General features: G+C 40.1%; 1 protein-coding gene across 1 annotated transcript in view; it reads right to left on the reverse strand.

Moving 5' to 3' along the window:
• SLC66A2 (solute carrier family 66 member 2) overlaps window positions 1–17910 on the reverse strand; it is an 82767-nt gene that overhangs the window by 15754 nt on the left and 49103 nt on the right. The window contains exon 4 of the mRNA XM_067537541.1: window positions 16034–16250. Within this exon, the coding sequence (XP_067393642.1) occupies window positions 16034–16250 (217 nt within the window). The remainder of the gene's footprint in view (window positions 1–16033; window positions 16251–17910) is intronic.

Consider the following 17910-nt stretch of genomic DNA (forward strand, 5'->3'; position numbering starts at 1 on the left):
ATAAGCAAATTATTATTATTTAATATTCATTTGCATTATAGAAGCACCCAAAGGGTCCAATCAGTGCTGGGCTCTCCACAAACCCAGAAAAAGGAGTCCCTGCCATGGATATAACAACAAAAAAAACTAGGGGGAGAGGGAAAGGTGTTATCGAAGCAAAATATTAATAACCTCTCCATGTGGTAACCCGATATATATCTGAAGATTCAGCATTAGCAGCCATATCAACTGGAGACAGGTTAAGACCTGGTAGGCTGTGTGAACATACTCCTGCTAATGCCTGGTTGCTCCCTACAATCTATTTTTAGGAATTTATCCAGTCTAGGATAAGTGTCTGAAGGGATGGGGCTTCTACCACTTCCTTTAAGGGACTCCTCCACAATGTAATAGATCTATGTCACAAAGTTTTTCTTGACAATTAGCTTACATTATTTTAAATAAAGGGGAATGTATTTCATACATTACTCCACGTTATAATTCATAGCACTATGCTAAACAATTCCTCTCCATCCTTGCTTTGCACACCCTTCATATATTTGTAGACTTATGCCGCACGCCACAAGCTGTCACTGAGCTAAGCATTTCCTTTCACCTTTCATCAGTAAGTCAGTCCCTCCAGCTCCTTCATCATTATTGTAGCTCTTTCCTGAATTCCTTTGCAGTTTGTCTACATCTTTCTGGTAATGAACAGCCAGACCTGAATGCAGCATTCAGTGTGTAGTCCCAAGAGGGACTATTTCCTCCTCAATCCATTGTGCAAAGGCATCTCAAACACAGCCCAAAGTTCCACGGATTTATTTTTCCTGCTATTTTGCATCATTAAGTTGTAACTAATCTAATAACTGCTGATACCACTAACCATTCAATGAATTTTTACATTATGCATCTTCATCCCATGGAATACTATCTTTTCTGATATTTTCATCCCCATATCAATTCGCATTTTTCAAAATTTAAATTTCATTTGTATTTCCTTTCCATATTTCTAACCTCCCTTGGTCCCTTTCTGTTGTGGGGCACAATTCTGCAACCACTTCAGAATGAGAGGAACTTTACTTACACAAGTAGCTGCACTGAACATTGGCAGAACATGCAAGGCTTGTAAAATGTGCACCGGCATTTGTAGGCTCATAAAGCCACCCTTGTTTCACAATTTCAGAGTTTCTTAGGTATTGGGGGAAGAAAGAATTTCTTTAAAAGCCAAGCAGTTTCCTACTAGCCCTCCATTCTAAGCCCAGTGTTGACCAACTCCTTCTATAATTTAGCAAAACCTCAGCTAAATGACACAAAAGCTTTTATGTGAGCTTCTGCCAACTGAGAACATTTTGACCAAATCTGACATGCATCAGGCATGGTGTTTTTATGATCTGTGTGTGACAAGAATAAGAGGCCTTGACTTTTTGAAAAGTCTAAAAACATTGTGGGGAAAAAGCACCCCTCAAAAGAGTGTTGTGGCTGAAAACTGAAAGTTTGGTTTTATTAATCTGTGTTCTGTAGAAGCCTTTGAATATTTGGGAAAGTTGGATGCTTAAGAAAGAAGTTATTTGCTATGGATTATTTTAACCAAAACCCTGAACCTTTCTTAAGGTTCTCACTCAAGGCAGAGAGAAGTGGAGACATCCCAGGTGTGCGGTGTGACAGAGTTTTGGCAATGGGTGGTGTGCTGAAGTTGGCAGGGTTTAGGGCATGTCTTCACTACAGAAACTATGCTGGCATAGCCATGCGGACATAGCCCCGTACCATAGACGCAGCCTGCATCAATGGGAGTGGGTTTCAATGCATCAATGTAGGAACACCACCTCTCCAAATGATGTTAACCTTGGTGACAGCAGCCCTCTTCCATCAACATAACACCCAGTGTACACACAGCTATGTCGGCAGAGCTATGTTGATCAGGGTTGTGGTTTTTTCATACCCCCAACTGATGTAGCTATGCTGATGTAACTTTTCAGTGTAGACCAGGCCTTAGTGTGGGGGAAAAAAGAGACTGCAGCTCATAGTGCTAGTAGTGGTGGCAGCATGAAAAGAGGATGGCTTCCCATTTTCACCCCAGTTTTCCAACCCACCTCTTATCTTAATGCCTGAAATTCTCATCCAGATGAGTCTGTGTCCAACCCAGTACACTGGTGACCTGTGGGCTCCAGCTACCTCCTCAGCATACTACCATAAAAACATCCCATGATCTCTGGAGTCCTCTATGGCCTTGCTGTAGAGCACGGAGAATGCAACAGGAGGAGAGAGATAGAGAAGACATGCAGACATAGAGAAGAGCAGTGCAATGACCCCAGCATGGAAGTAGGTGGGCCAGAGTTTAGGTATTAAGTTAGGCTGGGCAGGAAGCTGCAAACAGAGCAGAGCAAGTGGCAGACAGACCACAGATTTTGTTGAAATAAGGGGAAATATTTGGGCTCCTTGAACTCAGATCCAGACAGTTTTCCACAAACATCTCATCCCTGTCCTCATTTTGCACGCACGTAAAATACAATAGAGTACGCCCCTTCTGTCAGCCCCATCAATTTGAATGTGCTGGATACTATTCCAGCTGGTGACTCCCACCGTGAGAGGAGGAACCCAAACCTACTCTATTCGGAGTCACTCACCTTCCACTCCCCGCCATTGGTAGAAGAATTTCAAATAGGTGGCAATAAGCCACAAATTCAAACTTTGTCATAGCACTGAAGTTTGGTCTAGGAAATAAACATCTTAAAACAAAGTTTAAAATCCTTTCATGTTAATGGTTTTCTTACAAGTCTCACCAGTTCACCAATGGCTACTATATTTTTTGTAGCAACGGTAAGTTCTATTAAAAGTTTCTTTGTGACTGGTGCACCAAATTAATGTTTAATAGAGGGAGAGAAATAGTGTACAAAGCCCTTCTGCTGGAGGATCTCCAAGCATTTAACCAACATTTAATTAAGGTGCACTACACCTGACACTGGTATTATTTCCATATATATATATATATATATATATATATATATATATATATATCTACCTGTTTGCAGATACTGTCTCCCTGTACCTTATATTTTCCCTAAGTGATGTGACTAAGGTCACAAATAGAGTCAATTCAATAGCTGCAATTAGAACCCAGGAATTTCTGTTTTCCAGTCTTGTGTTCAACACACTAGTCCATACCTTCCTCATCAACATGATGGAGGATTAGGAAATATTGTGAAGGACAAAGCATGGGAAAGTATTGCAAATAAGGAAAATACAAAAAAATCAGACTCTGTAGAGTCTATACTACTACCTGACGTATGGAGGCATGAGAAGGAAGAAAGTTGTGTTTGCATAAAAAAATTTTATGGTTTGGTTGGCATTATGGAGATATAGTGGGATAATATACATAAATAGACTGTCAAGAGAGGTACCCTAACTGAGGAAGGAAAGCAATTGCCAGATGAAAGAGGAGACAGCCAAAATGCTTAATAGCTATTTTACAATCAGTGTTCACTGAAAAGGATAACACTAACTGAGATAACTGGTGCCATAATTCCTAACAAGGAAAGGAAAAGGTTACTAGGCAAAAGGATGAAGGTACACGTTAAAGAATGCCAGCTTACCATCAATATAGCTGAAATATTAGAAGCACTGACAATTATTTTTGAAGAATCATGGAGAACACTGGAAGTCCCAGAAGAATGAAACACATTAAATGTTAATTATTTGAAGAAGGGTAAAACATACTCATGGAAATATAGATGCTTACATTTAACGTCAACATCTGGTAAAGTATGAGAACATTTAAAGCAAGCAGTTTGTAGGTACTTTGAAGAAAACAAGGTATTAGCCAACATGGGTTAATTTAATGGATAAAGGAAAGACAGTGTATCTTAACTTCAGCGATGGATTTGAAGGAATTCTACATAAGACACTAGTTATAATAGTAGTAGTAAGTAATAAGTAGTAATAATACTCTGCATTTATACAGCAACTTTCATTTATCCTCATAGCTGAAACCCTGATGTCTCCATTTGGCACCATCCTAATTCTGTAGGGCAGTTCCTACCTATTTCATCGAAAACAGGGGTTTTCTTTCATACCACAAGTCCATGAACCGAGTTTGTAAATGTTCTCTGGTACTGAAAAGCAGGGCCGGATTTCCAATTACGCACAGTAGGCCCGAGTCTAGGGGCGTCAGAGTGTAGGGGCACCTAAACAGTGGCATATTACTGCATGGGCCAACAGGGCCCTGCCTGAAAGCATTTGTACTGAGCATTTCTTGTCCTGCCAAGTCAAACGATTTCAACTCGTAAATCCACATTGTTCTGATTACTATCTTGATTTTTTCCACTTCTGCAGCTGCTGTTTCAAGAATGACTACAGTTAGAGATTTCGATGATATAAAAACTATCTGGAAATGGGAAAACTGCCAATAATAATGCAAAAAAGGCAAAGTGTTCAACAAACGTTTCTGTTCTGTATTTGGGAAAAAGATTGTTTCAGATCATATGATGATTAAACACTTTCTATTCCAATCATAACTCAGGAGGATGTTAAATAGCAGTTACTAAAGTTAAACATTTTTAAATCAGCAGTCCAGATAACCTGTATCCAAGAATTTTTAGAAGAGCTGGCTGAGGTGCTCGCTGGACTGTTAATGTGGATTTTCAATAACTCTTGGAACACTGGAAGCTCCAGAAGACTGGAAGAAAGCGAATATTGTGCTTATATTTAAAAAGGGTAAACAGGATGACCTGGTGTCATAGGTGGGACTGATCTGGAGAGCTCGCGGTGATGCGAAGCATGGTTCTGCAGGAGCTTCCCGTCTTAGTCCATACATTTTGACTGCCTGCTTAGAGTAAGGTGTCCTGTGCTGTAATCTCAGCTTCAGTCGCTACACAATTAAATAAAAATAAACTCAGAATTTGGCCATCTGCCCCTTTAATAAACAAATACTCAAGAGCAAGCATTTAGTTGCAGCTCTTGAAGGCAAGGCTCTGACCTGGCCCTGGGGTTCTGGGCCAGCAATGAGGAGCTCCTCCTGTGTCCCTGTTTGACCTAACACTCCCCTGAGAAGAAAGACAATCCTTCTTAACTGGCTGGCTGGCTCCCAATTGGTCACTGCTGGCCCCAATGCCCCAGGATGGTGCTGGGGGAAGAGGGGAAGTGTGTGCACGGCAGGGAGTGGGGTGGGATTCTGTAGAGGATGCCCTCTTCTCAAAATCAGTCCTGGCCCTTATGCTAGGGGGCTGTGAAGCCTCTGGGCCTAGAATGATCTTGTTGGTAACCTGTCCTGAGCAGAGAGATGTCAGGGCACTGATGTCTCCATCGGGGGCAGAGGTGACCTGGTAGACCAAATCACCTGGATAATTATAGGCCTGTTAGCCAGGCAAAATATTTAACATCTGATATAGGATTTGATGAATGAAGAATTAAAGGAGGGAAAGAATTAATGCCAATCAGCATGGGTTTATGGAAAATAGATCCTGTCAAACTAACTTTTGGTATCTTTTCTTGATGAGATTACAAATTTGGCTGATAAAGGTAACAGTGTTGATATAATATACTTAAACTTCTGTAAGGCATTTGACTCATGACATTTTGATTAAAAACCCAGAATGCTACAAGATTAACATGGCACATGTTAAATGGATTGAAAACTGGCTAATTGATAGGTTTCCAAATGTATTTGTAAATGAAGAGTCATCATAATAAAGCAAGTTTATTTCTAATGGGGTCCTGCAGGAATCTGTTCTTGGCCCTATTCATTTTAACGTTTTTAATCAATAATAAGAAAATCATCACTAATAAAGTCTGTAAATGACACAAAGATTAAGAGAGCGGTAAATAATAATGAGGACAAGTCACCGATACAGAGCAAACTAGATTTTATCTGGTAAGGTAGGCCCAGGCAAACAATATGCATTTTAACATGGCCAAGCATAAAGTTACACATCTGGGAACGAAGAATGTGGGCCATATTTACAGGATGGAGGACTCTATCCTGGGAAGCAGTGACTCTTGAAGAAGACTTGAGGAACATAGTGGATAATCAGCTGAACACGAGCTTCTATTACAACACTGTTGGCCAAAGGGTTAGTGCAATCTTTGGATGTGTAAACTGGGGAATCTTGAATAAGGTTAGGGAGGTTATATTACCCCTGCATTTGACACTGATGTGTCCAGTCCTGGTGTACATAATTCAAGGACATTGATAAATTAGAGATGGTCCAGAGAAGAGTCACGGGAATGATTAAAGAATTGGAAAAACATGCTTTATAGAAACAGACTCAAGGAGCTCTATCTATTTAGCTTAACAAAGATAAGTTTAAGGGGTGACTTGATCACGATTTATAAGTACCTACATGGGGAACAAAAATGTGATAATGGGCTCTTCAATCTAGCAGGCAAAGGTATAACAAGATCCAATGGCTAGAAGGTGAAGCTAGACAAATTCAGAGAGTAGAAATAAGATGGAAATTTTTAACACTAAGTGTAACCAACCATTGAAACAATTTATCAATTGTTTTGATAAATTCTCCATCACTGGCAATACTAAGATCAAGACTGGATATTTTTTAAAGCGCTATGTTCTAGTTCAAACAGGAATTAATTCAGAGAAGTCCTATGGCCTGTGTCATACCAGAAAGCAGACTAGATCACCACAACAGTCCCTTCTAGCCTTATCTATGAAAAACAATGGTTCTCTCTCTCTAAAAGTTCATGGTAGCAGCTGTTTAAATCAGGGTGGTAGTAAAGTGCCATTATTTTAAAATGCCGTATATTGCAAACTGATGAAGCTATAGTAATAAATTCTTTGTACCCTTGGTAAAGCGGAAATCCTGATTTTTTTTCAGTCAGAAAGCATTCATTTTACAGCTTGGTTGGTTTGCAAGGGAGAGAAGCTTAATGCTGCTGCTGGTCTCTTGGAATAGCAGTGTTTTTGGTCACTGGTCCTGGAGATAGAGATGGCTAATTACACTACTCCAAAGACAATGTCATCCTGGTTTTTAGACATTCAGAACATTTTAAAAGAAATAATCTTGCCACATTTAAAAGAAAAATTCACATTTAGGCTTTGATCCTGCAGTCAATGGGTCATTCTCATTTAATTCCTATTCCTGTGTTTAGTGACAATCAGAACCTGGGGTTAGAAAATGTAAGCCAATATTGCTCTTACCTATTCTCTAAAACTTTAAAACGGTCTTCACATTATGGATTTAAGTTTTTTTTTCTTTTTACATATCAATCCTGATCTGTAGCACCAATTTCATTGCATGTCTATGCTTCCGCTGAGCTATCCAACGAAGACAAAGCCAGCACCACTTTCATTTGAACTAGATTCATTCAGTGTTAATCCAGAATTAAGGTACTGTACTGTACATATGCACAAGGGCAGCCTTTTTTAGTTTATTTTTTCCCCAGAAAACAGAATTCCTAAAGATGTAGCAAAGACGAACATGCTGCTGTTGCTTTAAATATTTTATATTTAGTCTAAAATTCCCTTTAAAATAAATAAAAAAAAAAAGTGGTATCATTTCCAGATTGTTTCCCTGTCTGCTGAAGTCAGAAATTATTCAGAGAGCAAAGTCTATTTCAACTCACAGAAAATTCTTAGTTTCAGGTTTTTCTCATTTGTTTAGATCCCAGCACAAAAAATAAACAACACACAAAAAAAAAAATTAAAAATAGACAAGTTCAGCTTTCCTGTGTCTGATGCCAAAAACGTTAATGCTTCTGCTCACCATGACTCATCCCGTTCTGTCAGCCCATTCTTCAAACACCAATTTGGTACTTGGTGATTAAAATGGGGCTTTTACAATTGCTCTTTAAAGTACATTCCTGAAGCGATATACAGATGGAAAATCCCTGAAATCACAATAACTGTTCCCGTGGTCAAACTAACTATTCTACCAGAGCCAAGAGCCTCTGGGCCAATGTAAAATAGGGGTTAAGCCACTGAAGTCAGAGATGTTATGATGATATAAGCGAGACCAGGATCTGCCCTCTGTCTGTAAATGGAAAATAGCTGGTGAGGACAGCTGCACTGTATAAAAGAAAGCATCCCGCAAAACGAATCTTCTCTCCCACTGAGAAATGCTATCTATTTTAAATTTTCAAAACAAGCTAGTAAGAACACTTTGGAGGAGAGGGAACAAGCAACATATCCAAGGACATACATGCCTCATCTTTTTTGTAAGAAGAACAGATATAATTTACTGCACATATTATATTAGTTAGCACTCAGATATAAGGCTGCTTGTAAACTGGCTTGTAGCTGTGTTATACCTCATTATAACACACTTCTGACTGTAAGATTATTATTAAAATGTGCAATTCTTGGCTCCCAGGCTTGAGAGACAATGAATGCAGATTTTTTTTCTTCAGTGCGTCATGTTCCTTTTACAGGGTAATTCCATAACCCCAATAGTATTGCTAAGAAGAGGCAAAAAGTCAGCATTTTCTTTATAGTTCTTATTCTTCCCCAGTTTCAGACCTCACTGAGCTGCAACCTGATCTAATACATTACTTTAACTCTCCAACAGAGCCTCTATGGAACAGATTTTCCAAGTTAGGCATGTATGGCTATTTGTGTGAGTCTACATTAAGCATGCAAAATGCCAAATTTATATTTGTATGTGTGCCTATGTGTGTGTATGATTCAGACTTTTGCACACGTGCAAGGCCTGTTGGTACCCAGTTGGCTACATGAGTGCGCACAAAGCTGAATTATATGCCCACAAATTAGCTTTGCACAATTATTTGCCCATTATTTGTCCATGAAATTCTTTATGGCTTCAAATCAGCAGGGCAATTAAGCACGTCTAATTTTCAACTTAAATAAGACTAAGTTAAGCGTGTACCTAAATACTGTGTTACACTGGGGCATGTTACAAACTGAAGCAGTATTGCACTATGTAGTCATCAGTCTGTTGAGATTGGACCCAATTGTTGGGTACTACATACCTTCAAGCCAACCAGGTTTAGATAGAGTCTAGTCACTGTTTCTAGCTCTGGGACTCTTGGGCACACTCCTGGCCTCAGACCACTTGTTTGACACCCTTCCCTAGGATGTAGGGTGCTGCCACCCAGTCACCCTAAATCCTGAAACCAGTGTCTGAGACCATCTGAGCTCCCTCAATTACTTACACACATTCCCCCAGAGCTCCATCTAAACTGTGGGCAACCTTGGGCTTCTAATTTAAATCCCGTGAGGACAAATGTGGCAGGAAACCAATGAATACTGGCTTCCAAAGGAAAGTCTTAATTACATTGAGTTTTCTCTTCAAGCATTATAGAATTCCAGATAATTGAAAACAAAAAAAGTCCTGAAAGGCACCCTCCCCATCTCTGATCTCACCTTTCTACAAGGCCATGGTTCATCAGCATTTCAGGCTGGCCAGAGAGTCCCTCCTACATGTGGCAATGATCGGACCACTGCCCAGAGAACAATCATTTTGCTCTTAAATAGGACCTCTGCCTCGGTGCCATATACCTACACTGAGGCCTTGTCTTCACTGTTAAAAAAGGTGTGGTTTCTACCTTAGGTTTACTAACGTGTGTAGTGAAGACCAGGTAAACTCTCCAGGGTCAACCTCTAGAGTGGGAGTAGGGCTGTTTATTTCATGGTAAAACTAAAAAGTGTCTGGTCTTCACTGTGTTTTTACCTCAGGATAGCTCATGTGCCTTAGTTACCCCTAAATAACTATCAGTAAAGACAAGGCCTGAAAAGTCCATATCCACCAGTCACGCTTTCCCACCCTCTTGCAGGTTGCTGTGTAGAGAGACCATTGTTCCATTGGGGTTGGCCAGTAGTTGAGAGTTATTCCAAGTTGATGACCCCAGACTGAAATCTTGATGGCTCTCAGTAACAGTTTTTCAACTAAGAGTCAACCACGTTTCCCTGGACAGGGCAGCTGTCTGGAATGCAGTACAATTCACTGCCCAGGTGCAAGACCAGACTTGTGAAATCACAGTGCTGATATTGCCACACAGAGTACATTATAGAGTTCATAATTTGATACAGATTATTGGTCAGAGAGCCATTTTGTCAGAAGGCCTATATGGATTTTCTGCTCTGAAAAAAGTGCAAGAAACAATGCCAGGAGTACTACACTTCATCATCAAACCCAACAACAACATCCAGAATCTCTGCTTTCTGGAAAAGAAACATTCTGCATGGAAACCTTTTCACATCAAGTTTCTGAAATGTTCATAACTTCATTTGTTATACCTGTGCATTAAGAACTATCTTTTGTCCTCTTAGATGTCATATTTTTGCATATAGTAGGATTATCTCTGTATTCCAGAGCTCCAAAGTTTTGGGATTACTTTTTTGCTTTCTTCAAGGTGATGTAAAAGAATAAATTAATTATAGCATAATCATTAATCATGCATTTAATTCACCTTCATAACAATAAAATGCTATTAAATTACTCTTTTGTAATAAGAAAAAATAGGTTACTTGACAAGATCCTGAACTGAATAGAGATTAAATTAAGGAATCATTTCCTTGATCGATATTAACTTCTGCCTTTTTTATGAGCTCTGGTATCTTTTTCAAGTTCAGTGTAATAATTAATAGGATTATAAATGTACTGGCTAGATTTTCAACTTTGTAAATTTTTTTATATATATTATCTATATATATAGATAGATAGATATAAAATTTGAAAAGGGTCCCATGTTCCTATAAAGTCCTAATTTTAAAGACAGATTTGGTGAGTCATTTAAGTGCCATCATAGAATTTTCTATTCTTTACATCAGCATTTGTCCTAAACATTTATTTAATAATGGAAAATTTCTACCCTTGAGTCATCCTGCCAATTCACACTACCCTGGCTTACTATAATGAAAGGCTATTATTCCGCACACATCTCCCCTCATTTCTTATTTCTCTGCCTCCTCCCACGCCCCAATTTTCACTTTGGTCTCTGCTCCCTCAAGCCTGCAGCTCTTTGTAACCCTCTGGTAAGCACACAGCTGATACTACTACAAACAAAGAAATAGGAGTGGACATAAATAATTTATGCCAAAACAAAAGAGTTCCTCGAATGGAGTCAGATGAGCTATTTCTACAAGTTGTTTGTGGCAAATGGTGGGGAGCAGAATCTTTAGGATTGAGTTAGATAAATTGTAACAAATGTATACAGATGTATAATCAACATGCATACATCAGCTTCGATTTGTTTGCAGAAATCAGAATTCATGGAAATCCCTTATTAGAGTCCCGGAACACTAAAGCATATTTTAACTTTTTTCTACATAAGTTTTCAGCATGATATAAGCATTATATCATTCTCGGCCAATACAGTCACCAACCCATAACTGTACATTGTTGCTGGGCGGGAGGGTGAATCTGACATGCATAGCGACAGTATTTTTTAACATATACATTCAAGTCCCTGCACTCTGACTAAGGAGTATCATCAGCCAGAATACATGTATAACATGATTGTGCAGATGGTTCTCAATAACTCTAGTGCTCATACAAATTCCTCTGCTCTGACTACTGCCCTCGGAACCAGTGGCGGATTAAGGCACAGGTCCCGGCCAATTGGGGGGTCCCCACAGGTGTTCCAGAACCTGTGTAGAAGTGGGGGGGGCCCACTGGTGCCAGAACTGTGGCTCCACCCCCTATAATTCCTCTTCCCCCACCTCCTGCTCCTCCTGTTCCTCTTCCCCTGAGGTTATGCCCCCTGATCCTCCTCTTTCCCTCATCCCCTGGCCAGGCCCAGACAGCCCAGGCCACTGTGGTGAGCCCTGGACCCTCCACCTGCCTTGGGCAGGGGGCCTGAGAGCAGCCTCCGGCCCACATCCCCACCCACCAGGTTGCACCACCCAGGGCAAGAGGAGGGTCCAGGGCTCCCCACAGCAGCCCAGGCTCCCTGGTCAGCTCTTACCATGGTCCAGATCCAACTTCCAGCCTGGCCAGGGAGCATGACCTCAGGGGGAGAGAAGAAGTAGGGGGGCACGACCTCATGGCGAAGGGGGGCTAACACCCACTTCACTCCACCTCGCCCCCACACCAGGAAGAGGCTGGCGCTGCTAGCAGGGCCTGTGTTTCACAGCAGGGGAGCTGATCACCTGCTGTGAAATGCAGCCCATGCTGGCGCCACTCCACGTTAGTCCAAGGCTACTACGCCCATGTTAAAAATGAGCCCCCCGGGATGTGGGAGGGCCCAAATGATCTGTGCGCCCAGGGCCCCCAATAAATAAATCTTAATCCTCCTCTGCTCAGAATTTCCACAACAAAAATGGCTGCATCTGCTTCCGACCCCCGCCCTCCACTCTGCCAACCCACTTAATACCAGATGTTGCATGTGTTTTTGGTTGAGCTTGAGGTTAGTAGCCAACTGAAATGCACAGATAAGATGGAAGAACACACCAACTTGAGACTACTCACTATTAATTTTTCATTAATAACCAGACATTCCTTTAACACCTTCCTTCACCTTTGGTCTCTGAGTTCACTTATTGGGATGTTACTGCCCTCAAATTATTACTACCATCGCAGCTAGGAGCCCCAATCATGGACCAGGACCCCATTCTGCTAGGCACTATACCAACACCGAACAAAAAGATGCTCCCCACCCAAGAACTTCCAATGTAGTGTTCATTTGTTGCATTTCTTTTGAAGAAGCAACACAGTATCAGAGAAGGGAAGTCTTGACCCAGCAGATCCAGCAAGTGGTTTCCGTATTTGGCCAAAGCTAAAGTTTTCCTGACAAAGGGGACACATCTATCAACTTGCTTGTTTTCCGTCATCAGATATTGTTAGCTTTAATTTAGAAAGTGAATAATTTGTTGAAGTAGAAATATGCTGAACACATCGGCTGCTATTCCCTATCTTGCTCTAATTTAGAAAGACATGCACCTCTTGCCGTATTTCTAAACCAATCCACAAAGACCTTCAGCGATTCCTTTAATGAATCTAATGAGATTTTTGCATTCCATCAGACATTATATATATACACACCATGTAAAAGTGGTAAGCAGTCAGAGTTCCAACAGGCACCTACTATAATTATACAAATCCAGGCCCCAAGCCTGTAAACACTTCAGCATGGGCATAACTTTTCTCATGTGAGTAGTCCTATTGAAGTCAGATGGAATTGTTCATCTGTGTATAGCTAAGTACATGCTTATGTGTTTGCAGGACTGGGGCATTTGTCCATAATAGTGTGAGGGGTGGGGTCGCTGAGGGGATTTCATAGGAAACAAATTTGGAACAGTTCCCTCAATAAAAATAATGTTATAATATGCAGTATATGTTGTACAGATCATACTTATTTAGTAGTGATAGTACAGTAGTGCCAAAAAGATATCAAACTGAGTTCAGGAGCCCATACTGCTAGGCAGCGTACATACACATCATAAAATAATTACATAAACTGCAATATATCCTGAGAAAATGTTTATTGGAGAATGAATCTTTCTTGAGGACATGAACAGCACAAAATTTTTGGAGACTACTTCCTACTTGCGCATTTCAAGAAAATACCATTAGATCTAATAAAAACAAGTATTCTGTATTATCATTTACTGGTACCATACATAAATGTCATATAAAACATGTCAGCCATTCCTTTTAGAAAAGAAAAAAGGGAACAAATTACATAAAAACCACAAAACATACTGACACATAGGTTTTGGTTGTGTTAGGCCTTTTTAATTTAACGGTAGTGTGAAATACCCTTCATTCCTATTTTCTTCAATGAATGCAACCCTCTTTCCCCAGCTGGAAGCTGTGCAATTTAAAATAAGATATCTGCAATTCTATGCTGTGTATGCTTTGCATGGAAACAGTTGTGCTCGAATAGAAAGCATTTCTTGGTTTTGCTAAATAATATATTATACAAGTAATAGGAATGCTGTAACTCCAGTCCCAATAGAGTAGTTAAGAAAAAACAGATTGTTACCTGGTCATAGCTATCATAATATATTACAACACTATTACACATGGAAAGGAAAGGCCAAATAAGAGCATGACTGATGTCTGGCACTTAAAAACCCCTTTTTTCTTGGATACCACAGATACCAAATTTCTCTTGGCAGTGAGTATGCACAAAATGCATAAATATTTAGGTGGAAACTCCTGATTTGCCCAATGCCAAGGGGACCACAAATCAAAAGATACCTTGAGCATCAAAGCAAACAAACATCAAAACATTTCCTCAAAAACATCCCAAAATTGGAGAAGCACTTTCAGCAGCTACCAAAAATACCTCCAATCCAAGCCAAACAAGCAAAGGGAAGTGGTTTCTGTATTTGGCCAAAGCAAAAGTTTTCCTCACAAGTTTATCATCAGAAAAGTAATTGGAAGACAGATGAATTGATAAAGGGGTCAAGAATGACCTTAATGCTTAGCAAATAGAACTTGCTGCTGTATTGGGTCAATTGATGAGTGAAATAACGCAATACAATGGTCACCTTTAAAAAACATTTCAATTGCTTTTGCAAGTAGGTAACATTACTGTTATCTTTAGCTGTGCAGTGGGTTTGGTAATGTAATCTAATCTAATATCCAGCATGGTGGATATGAGATCAAAGTTTTCATTCACTCAGTTGTTCAAAGGGTCATGAGTGCACATTTTAAAGTTTCTAGTTTGTAATTTTAATGGTATCATTTTATTTATTTTCACATGCAAGTAATTACAAGTCATGAATAAGAATGAAATGCCAATATTAAAAAAGGAAATTCACTGAAGATACTATTAATTAATAGTAAAAATAGTTAATTAACTGGACTGCCAGAAATTACTACACACAAATTCAAAGTATTTTCCTTATCTTTGGTTGTTTTGGTATGTCAGTTTTCCCACACACACTCTTAATGACCAACACTTTCCCAAATATGGTTAAAATAAGATATTAACATTCGTGTCATGCCACATGTAGTGATTTGCAAGAGACTGAAGATTAACTTAAAGAATTAGTGTCCCAGTTATGTTATGAAATAGTGTTGATTTATTTTTTAATGGAAATATCACTAATAGGATCGATCGGTCCATTGGTAAGTCTCTCTATGTTTAAGTTTCAGTACTGAATCTTTACATGACAAGAGGTACTGGATCCTAGCTTCCTATAAATATAGCCTCCAAAGCCACAGAATAGGCCAGCGGTTCCCAATCTGTGGGTCGTAACCCCAAATAGGGTCACGCCATCAGCAGATGGGGTCGCAGCAATCCCTAGTATGCAGAGGACGCCATTTTGCTCTGCACCACATGACCTTGCATATACGGTGCGTGCGAGGTCACACTGTGTGAACAGCAAAATGGCGTCCTCGGTGCTGTTTGGGGTCCCGGCAGGAAATACTGCATTCAAATGGGGTCGTGATGACAAAAAGTTTGGGAACCCCTGGAACAGGCAGCGATGAAACAAGCCAAGGAGAGACAGAATACATCCTAGATCATCAGCAGTTACAGACTGATCCAAAGCCCAGTGAGGTGAATGACAAGACTCCCAGCAACTTCAGTGGGCTTTGGATTGGGTCACTGGTACCACAGTAGTAGATGCTTTGTGTAAAAAAAAAAAAAAACTAAGATAGATCTTTTCCTGGAACTCTGAAGAGTTTGCCACGGTGATGGTCAGATGATGACAGATTCTAGCAGCGTTGTACAACAGCCAGCTAATAGAAGGAAGACTGGGGCTGGGAGTGAGGTGAGAGGTACAGTCAATCATATTTTCTGAAAGCTGACTGACAAGTGCAGATGGCTCTTGTTTTCAGGAAGATCCATTTGTCGGGGTTTGGGATGACATCAAGGACAGAAGTCATACTTGTAGCCAGTCCTTAATCTATATCCGATGTGAATGGCAATAGCAAGAACGTTTAAAAGATTATTTTACAAATTGCCTCCATTGGTGCTCATTTGATCCTCAGCTGATGTAAAGCAGCATAGCATGATGGACTTCCATGGCTCTATGGCAGCTTGTGTCAGCCAACAATCTGGCCCTACAGCAAGCTCTATCACACAATAAAAACTCAAGGACACTAGAAAATTCTTCCAGAAATATACAGGGATTCTCCCCCCACCTCAAAGACACACACACACACGTTTCAATTTAAACAAACAAATAGCTTACCTCATTCCTTCTGTCGATCTGTTCTGATAGTTACGGAAAAGCTGTGGAACACCTAACATAGCCTCAGTGAACACAGCAAGGAAACCCAGTGTTTCCACAAAGAGAAATGAGTCAAGAGAGAGGTAAGTGATGTATCCTGTCACCCCCGTGAAAGTCAGAACACACTGCACGTAGTCTGTAAACTTGCTCCAGTGCCAAAAGTAGTTCAAGTCAAAATCTGAAATAGAATATTAAAAAAATATAAGAATTTTCCCAACTCATATCATTAATCTCTCTCAGAATCTTTAAACAGGGTGGAATTAACAACTGGAAAGCATAAGAGTCATTATCATCCTTGATGTGAAGGATTAAAGAAAGGTGGGAGGGAGGAAAAGGAGGGAAATAAAACAAAGCCTAATGTTAAAAATGAAAAATATGATCAGGATACACACTTTGAGGATCTGGCTGCTCAGGAAACAAAGAGGAGGCAAGGATTTCCCACTCCTCAACATGCTTCCAAAACTGGTTTTACAGAAATCCTTGCCCTTTGGGGAGTAAACAAGAATTGCAGAGAACCCCTCTGGTGATTACTAGCTATTTAGTGTTAACACAGATTTATACAAGGACACACAATACAAAGGCTCTGCCCCATAGCAATTATGATCTAAGTGCTTTCCAATGCAAGGTCATAGTCCTTAACTTCGAGGCATTCAATACCCTCATACCTTGGACACCTAAAAAGTTGACTGACGCTCTAGGACAAAGACCATAGTTGACAATGAATCATTCCAAGTGTAAGGCGCGCTCCTTGGATCATCTAGCCTTGGCTAATAAAAACACAGCTCAGTGGACATGTATGTATTTCAGTCAACACCAAAATAAACACTGCACAACTACCCTGTAAACACAATATTCCCCCGGGGGAGCACATTAGAGAAAGAATGAACAGCACAAGACAGATGTTACTCATATAACTTAAAGCACTATTGAAAGGCACTCAGATACCTCAGAGATAAGGTTGGTATAGAATAACAGACATACACAATCAAGGACAATGGCTTTATTGCAAAACAATAATAATGAAACCTCCAGAATGAGAGCTCTAAACTAATAACTCACTTGTAGCTGCTACTGTAGCTTCCTCCACTCTACTACTATTAAAAAAGATAGAAGGTGAAAAAAACACTTGCTTCACAATAACTTGATCCTCCTACTCAACAAAAGAGTGGATCGTGTACTAGCTGAACTATTTGAAGCAGCCAAAATGCTCCTGGAAGCAACAAACCAGTTAGTCACTGTTAGCCTTGCTCACTTTCTCCCCCCAGTGAAAGAAGCTGAACTGAAAAAAAGTCCCATTACTAAGTAGGCCAATCAACACCTTGTTTGACCTTACAACACAGCCACCTGCTCTGAACACTCTTTAGAAACACTTTCTGCTAACTCAGGTTAAACAAACCGTCCTGTTAGCCTCTTTATTCAGTAGGTGAACTTCATCCAGCCAAAACAAAATGGAACAGGAAAGCAAATTGGATTCCAGCCCCAACTGTAGCATAATCACGTTTGGCTAGAAAATACATTAGAGCGCTCTGACCAAGAACTGAATTTAACAGCCTGTGGAAGAGCCATTCTCAAAGCAAAAGTGACCCAAATCCTTGAAAAGGGGAATTACAAATGGCCTTTAAACTCAACCCAGCCATGTCTTCTCACCAGATTTTTTTTTTAAAACTATGAATTTGAACAACTGTAATGCAGACTTCAGATCCCTTACGCCCTTAGAAATTAGACATTTTGGTTTAATTTAGACTTTCTCTCTGCACAAGCCTGTGGGACAAAACAGCCAACCGACGGCTGGAAAGTCTCCATTTACCTTTCCAGTAAATACCCTTCCAACTCAATAT

Source organism: Emydura macquarii, unplaced genomic scaffold (assembly GCF_026122565.2).
Source record: "Emydura macquarii macquarii isolate MOO-44397 ecotype Brisbane River unplaced genomic scaffold, CSIRO-AGI_Emac_v2 contig_431, whole genome shotgun sequence".
Classification (NCBI taxonomy): domain Eukaryota; kingdom Metazoa; phylum Chordata; order Testudines; family Chelidae; genus Emydura; species Emydura macquarii.